The sequence below is a fragment of the Salarias fasciatus genome, chromosome 11 (assembly GCF_902148845.1).
Source record: "Salarias fasciatus chromosome 11, fSalaFa1.1, whole genome shotgun sequence".
Lineage (NCBI taxonomy): Eukaryota > Metazoa > Chordata > Actinopteri > Blenniiformes > Blenniidae > Salarias > Salarias fasciatus.
The window spans coordinates 14,753,653-14,760,594 of record NC_043755.1 but is presented as its reverse complement, the minus strand read 5'-3'; the positions used below and the strand labels follow the sequence as shown (position 1 = coordinate 14,760,594).

Genomic DNA, 6,942 nt, shown 5'->3' with positions numbered 1-6,942 from the left:
TTTATCAGCGAAACAGTGAGATCTTCCCTCCGTCTTGCCACTTCTTACTTCATTGATTTTATCCTTTCTTTTGTTCCCTGCTTTCTGTTTTGGCTCTCACCTTCAGTCTGGCCGCCACCCCCACCACCCCAAACACACACACACACACACACACACACACACACACACACACACACACACACACACACACATGCACACACACCTCGAGGTGGACTTACATTCATTATAAATTTCATATTTCTCCAGAGTTTTCTCGCCGGCACCTTTCCCACTTTTTCCCCCCCGACATGCACACAAGCATTAAACTCCCTCTTTATCTCCCCCGCCCCCCCACCCCCCCCCCAACCCCAACCCCACCCCACCCCACCACCACCCTCCTCCTCCTCCTCCTCCGCCGCCGCCACCTCCCTCCTTGGCTCGCTCCATCTCTGTGCTCTGCAGTAAAACTGGTGCATTGAGGCAGCAGGAAATGGGGACTAGAGACAATAGAAAAGGAGGAAAGTACACTGAGAACTCTGGGAGGCTCTGGAACCAAACCGAAGACCGATCCCGCTCCCAGAATCTTACTTTTAGTCTCATGTGAGACCAGTATTGAAAACCTCTAAATCAAGGTTTTCTGTTGTTCAAGCTGCTGCTGCAGAATGAAATGTCAGAGATGTGGCGGTTGGAGCCAGTGAGGGACCGGGGTTTAAATGAAAACAGCTCCCGGGGAGGCGTTGGCTGTGGACGCAGTGGGAGCAGAGACAATGTGCACGTGTGTGCTGTGGCTGGCGTGTCTGGCCGGGCTGCTCGGCCCCTCTCTCGGCTGCTACCGCTGCTTCGTGGCGGTGGAGGACAGTCTCCGGCTGTGCTGGGGTCACGTCGTGGCCGAGCACGGCATCAGAAATGTGGACGGCTGCTTCCAGAAGCTGGACAGCATCTTCAACAACGACCAGGCCGTCATTGACGCCGGAAAAGTGGGTATGAGGACCTGCAACATTCACAGCATCCAGATCAGAAAGTTTGGCCTCCACTGGTCTGACGTGCGTCTCTCTCGCAGGCAGAGGATATGACAAGCAGCTGAAGCAGATCCTGGATGCAGAGATTTTACCCATCGTGGAGGAGTTTGACCGAAAAGAGAACAATGGTAGCTGAAAACACCTGCTGAATATCTGCAAGGCTTAATGAGTCTTTAGAGAAGGAGAGCTGCTGGTTGGAAACAGAGTGGAGTGAGAAATGAGAGATTTCAAAATGATACCCTAAAGCACACAGTTCAGCAGAATGTGTCGGGCCAAATATTTCTTCCTTCTTCCCCCTCCTCCTCCTCCTCCTCCTCTCCGTCTTTCAGACTATGTGTACGAGCAAAGGTTGCAGACGGCGGCAGACAATTTCATCGCTGCTGCCTCCAAACTGCCTAGAGGTGAGCCACGGTCTCTCCCCCTTTCCTTCATCTTTTCATTTATAGTGAGGCTCATATTAGGTCATTACGGCTCCCTCTGATCTCTCTGCTCTTTCTGTAATAAGCTAGTTATGTTATTACAGCTTTTCAGGGGCTGCAGTCAGGTTGAACTGAATCTTACATGTTGGCACCAGATCAGAGTGGAGTAATCCCAGTTTCTTTCTCTTCACAGTGTCTGGATGTTTCCCTCCGTGCGGTCAGTGTCCAGTTCTGTGCACACGATAAGAAAAATCCTGAGTTTTCATTCACACTCAGAGTCAGTACATCAGCTCTGTGCCCCCCTCCCCTCAGGGTTTCAGAGTGCAGGTGCGGAGTACAACTGCATCACCTGCCAGTACGACTCCTGTGAATTCCCCCTCGACTGCCCAGGTGAGTGTTGGTAATTATAACACGTCGGATTACCCCGTACTCCTGTTACGTCTCAATTTCCAAATGAGGGAGGAAGAAAAGATGTACTAATCCAGACTTGACATATCCTAAATAACTCTATTTCCCTCCACATAGTCATCCACTCCTGATCCTTGAAATGCCTTGCTTTTGATCCTTGAAATGCTCTTAGCAGAAAGTCAGGATTTTGAAAAAAGACAGAGGAAGGCTTTTATTTTCACACATTATATATTTTGCGGCGAGCCCCTGAGGTACTCTTTAAGTCCTTGGCTTCTTTATGGAAGGTGACAGCTGACTCCCACACACCGTGGTGTTCATATCAACCCTGTACAGCACAGCCACTGTTTAGCATATCATCGTTTTTTACTCCACTCCTCAGAGACCGGGCTTAAGTATTATCATTAAGGAGGGCTCAGACGGCAAGAGCTGCCCCCCTCCCTCTGAATGTTATCTGCATGCGTGCCTGTCTGCCTGTGTACATGTGGGTGGCTATATGCTTCTTTCAGTCGAGGAAATTAAAGTAATGGAGAGGAGCAGGAGCCGGATGCGCTGCGACGTGCCTTTTGCCCTGTCGGATGAGATTGAGGTGATCTGGAGGTTTGCAGAGGAGGTGAGCTCGATGTATGGTGAATCACGGGGGGATCAGTGCCATACCTTTAGTTCAGCACGTCGAGGAGGCGCACTGGCTGTCTGGCTGAGACGGAGACACAGTCCCCCTCCTCACCCTCGTATCTGCTCAATGTAAACCCTGAGGTTCAGTTTAATCTGAGACTTTGCTTCCTCTTTACAAAAAACATGAAAAAAAATCTTTGAATTCAGTGAATTTATACTAAGACATTCAAAAATGTTTCTCTTCTTTAACTCTGCTGATATTCACTCATTATAAAAGTCATTTGCGTCAAAGAAGACGAGTCCCCTCTTTACAATAAACACTGAAGGCACTTGTTTCTTCAGGTGAGAACCCAGCAGGTGGATCACTTCAAGGAGGTGACGGTGGGCGTGGACAGGCTGTACTCCATCCCTTCCACCGGCCTCCATCATCAGGGCACCTACCAGTGTGAGATCTACTCCGGACGGCGCTCCGTCGTCAGGCTGTACTTCTACCTGGCAGGTGAGGAAAGCAGGAAGTCGAGTCGGCCGTCACGGGGAGGCGGGGCTCCAGGCCTCAGGCCGGAGTCGGTCCCCTCTGCTGACGGACACACGTTTGACACTTGACTGTAGTTAGTATAAAGAAAAACAAACAACCTGAACGCTCATGGTTTCCTACTGAAGCCCAACATCCTGAAATGACATACTAAATGTGTTATTATGCTTCTTTTCTAATCCATATTGTCAATTCTCAATTTAAAAGATGTGCAAAAAAAAAAAAAAATTACAACACGGTGATTAAAAGTAAGAATTATAAATTAAAAGCTGAAGCTCTATTAAAAGAATCAATTAATGGCAGCAAAAATCCACATTAAAAATGAAATATGTATTGTCAAACGGTGGCACTTCCAACGGCAACATGTGGTTTTAAAATCTAAAGGTTAAACATGTCATTAGTGCAAGTTGTGCTCAAGTATGAGAAAATTGCAAATTTTATAATAATAAAGACACACCTAATAGTAATGTCAGTTTTTCTAATTCATTATTCCCAGTCTTTGTATTAGTTAATGATGTTTTGATCACATTCGTTTTATTGCATTTCATTATCCTGCTGTGCAACAAAAAATAAATAAATCAGCCGATGAGCCTCATTTGTTCTTTAATTCACTGTGAGATCAGAAAAAATACAACAGAATTATTAATAAGAAGTCATTCTTCGTATGTAAATATGATCGTTCTGTTAAATCTGAAGGCAGACATGGTGGGAAATCTCGGGGGGGGGGGGGGGGGGGGGGGGGGGGGGGGGGGGCTCGGCCCCTTAAAGCGTTTTAACACGAGTGTTTGAGTAACATCTCCATTTATCAGCATGTTTCAAGAGCTATATGGGATTGTAATAGTGCTTAATGTCTCGGGATTGCTCCACAAATCAAAACAATATTTCAGTCTCCTCGTTTTAATGTAAGTTTCAGGTTTCCTGTGTATTCTCCTCCCTCTCTCTCTCTCTCCGTCTCTCTCTCTCTCTCTCAGTGACCCCCCAGGCTGTGGCAGGCCACACAGAGCTGCAGGAGATATTTGACCTCTCTCTGCTCCCAGGAGGGCAGTTAGTCCCTCAGACTGGTGCTCCTCCGCCCTCCTCCGCCTCCTCCTTCCTCCGCCTCCCTCTGACGGTGCTTCTCATGGCCTGTTTAACCGCTTCGCTGCTGCTGCTCTTCCTCTCCCTCGGGTAAAGCCAGGGCTGCTGTTTTGCACATTGGGGGATGTTTGCAGGATGATTAAGACGCACACCTGTCCTGAGTGGAGGGGAGGCGGGAGCTGACTCGGGCTGGTGTTTGTGGCTTTTTTCAGGGCTGCGTGCCGCTGGTGGGTCCGAGAGCAAAGACGCCGCGCTGAGGAGGAAGCCCAGGGCGAACCGTGTGAACTCTCAGTGTTGGAAGGATGCGTGGAGTCTAATAAATCTGTCTCATGAAGCCCCTGGTCGTCTGCACAGCCCTGAGCCTGATAAATTATGGGATGAGTCCTGTGCGTGTGAGCCCTGTCACCACTAGAGGGCAGCAGAGCCCGCCTGAATATTTCATTTCTAACTGTCTAGACTTTATGAATGAACAAAAATGTATTTATAGGTCGGCGATATTGGTAAACCAGAGTGTTTTAATATTGTGAAGGCAAGAGGTGCACGTCAGTATTGGTGTGAGTATGTCTGGTGACTGTTTATGGTTTGATTTAAATACATATCTGGGTGTGGATATTTTCTCTGTTTTCAGATCTGTGTGTTTTGGTTTTTTTTTTTCCTCATTGCTTTTCCTCTCTCTTGCACGGGCTACAGGTGAGAGAACAGTCACACCTGCAGTCGGTCAGGCTGATTGGAGCTGCAGGATAAAGAGGGTGAGCTGATGCATTGTGGGAGAGAGTGCGTGTGGTGTATGAGAGGCAGTGAGCTGAGTTTTTGTTTATGCTGGTTTTAACCTGTTTTCTCTCTGCAGAAGACATTTTTTGGAAGTTTGATGGACTGATCGTTTTTGTCTTGCTGTTCTTTTTTTATGTGGCGGAATAAATGTTTTCCTTTTTTTTATTAATTTACTTTTGCATCAGTCTGTCTGTTCTGCTGCATCTCCTGGATGTGTGCCTAGAAGAGAAACTGATCTGAGCTGATTCTGTTTTACAGATAATGATGAAACATGATCAGACAGATGTACAATCGTCACATACAGACCGAAGGGAAGCTGAGCTCTTCTGGCAGAAGAGAATATGAAAGGGAACAAGCTGATGACTTTTAGTCGTCAGGAAATGAGGCAGAGCAGCGATGACCACGAGGCTGAGGTAACTTTGACTGAGTCAAGAGAAGGAAGGAGTGTGGTTGGCTGAAGGACAACAGTTTTCCTGCAAAACAAGCTCTTCTTAAAACAACTGTTGAATGTTGCATTGCAGGCTTTTGCAAATTTACATTAGAACAATAAAGTGTTAAAGGAATTTCACTGTGGCATTTAGTTTTGTTAGTGTAGATTAAACAGAAGGGATATTTTCCTGTCACTATAAATTGATTGGGGACAAAAATATGAATCAGAAGGTTTGACGAATAATTCAAATTGTTAATATTCAATAGCAACTTGTGATTTTAAATGTAGTGGATTAGATTAAATGGAGTAAACTGTAAATACTTGATTGCAACACACATACAAGTAACGTTTCAACCAATCATATTATTCCTAATATTGTATGTTTGTTTCTTTCAGTTCTGATCAACAGTCCTTTGTCTTGTGGAAAGAACAGAATATTTAGTGAGTTAAAAAAAATGCTTCAGGTGGCCACAGGGTGGCGGCAATGAGCAGAAAACTGCAGAGAGGCAATCCAGGCACGTCAGAGTCAGTTTAGATTGAATTCATCTGAACTTTGTTTTTACATTCACATGCTGTCACACCACTGTTTCCGTCTGGTAGAGCATCACGTTGCTAAAACAAAACAAAATCATCCAGAGAAACATACTGAAACATGTGGCGTAAGAGCAAAATGCTGGGATTGCAAAACAAACATTTGCTCAGAGAGTGTCACACATCACAGGAGCGGCCTGTCAGTAATGAATGCCCCTCCATGTATTTCTGATGTTAAAGCATATGTTTGTGATATGGTCGAGAGTGTGAGCCAGACGTCATGAAGCACGTTGTGTAACATGGTTTTTGTCCCGTTCGGCCCGAATCGGTACAGGAATAATGACAGAACTCCCCTCAGATGAATGGCCACTCTTTAGCAGCTCCTTCTTCGAAGGCTGTATACCGACCGTCTTTCTACTGAAAGAAACGAGTGGTGAGAAACACCCTGCTGCTTCACTCCATTCACATTTCCACTCAATACTCTGTCACTCTTACGACATGAAAACACTCCTGATCACACACTTTCACACATGCAGTTGTGGAAATCCTCTGGAATTCACACTGTGGAGTCCTGAAGGTGACCAGCGTCACGTAAAGATGATCAACAATGTGTTCAGTTCAAAACCAAGGAGCACAACACCAGAAATTTACCGTCTTTGTATTTAACTATCAAAGGTTTCAATAATGGGAAGGACTCCTCCAATTACTGCTGAAAGTTTACTTCAAACTGTTTTAATTGTGATGTAATGAAGCATAAATGAAAAAAAAAGTGTCCTTCCTTCCAAATACTATCAGGTTCTGTATGAAACTTTGAATAAACTCACATGATTTGAGGTTTACATAAATCCACCTGCTTCAAGACACATCCCATCATCCCCGTGGAGAAACTGACTCAGAAAGACGTGAAACTTCACACTGGTCAAACCTGTGTCCTGTCATATTAACACTGATCCACATTCTAAATTTATCCATATTTATTTTTTTTTTCTACTTCATTACAACAAAACACTACATAATAAAAAATTACAGGACCGGAACTGTGTGGAGGCGTGTCTCCACCAGGTTTCTGACAGATGACGCCAGATGACGGAGACTCAGTGGGGTAAAACTTTCCATGGACTGTTGCTACAATGAACGTGATTTTTTTTTTTTTTTAAATTGTTT

The 6,942-nt window shown here is 45.3% G+C and overlaps 1 protein-coding gene across 1 annotated transcript; it reads left to right on the top strand.

The window, feature by feature from the left end:
- Window positions 1–746: 746 nt before the first annotated feature.
- spaca6 (sperm acrosome associated 6) lies at window positions 747–4,140 on the top strand. Its single transcript, XM_030102382.1, has 8 exons — window positions 747–960; window positions 1,040–1,126; window positions 1,328–1,399; window positions 1,611–1,634; window positions 1,730–1,807; window positions 2,332–2,435; window positions 2,780–2,936; window positions 3,941–4,140. Exons 1-8 carry the CDS (start codon window positions 747–749, stop codon window positions 4,138–4,140), a joined length of 936 nt encoding a protein of 311 aa, XP_029958242.1.
- Window positions 4,141–6,942: the final 2,802 nt, after the last annotated feature.

What these genes read in the sequence shown, in the direction of transcription:
- spaca6 (XM_030102382.1), top strand. Translation starts at nt 747, where the DNA reads ATGTGCACGTGTGTGCTGTGGCTGGCGTGTCTGGCCGGGCTGCTCGGC. An exon ending in TGACCGAAAAGAGAACAATG is followed by an intron (nt 1,127 to 1,327) that starts GTAGCTGAAAAC and finishes TCCGTCTTTCAG; the next exon opens with ACTATGTGTACGAGCAAAGG. An exon ending in ATTCCCCCTCGACTGCCCAG is followed by an intron (nt 1,808 to 2,331) that starts GTGAGTGTTGGT and finishes TGCTTCTTTCAG; the next exon opens with TCGAGGAAATTAAAGTAATG.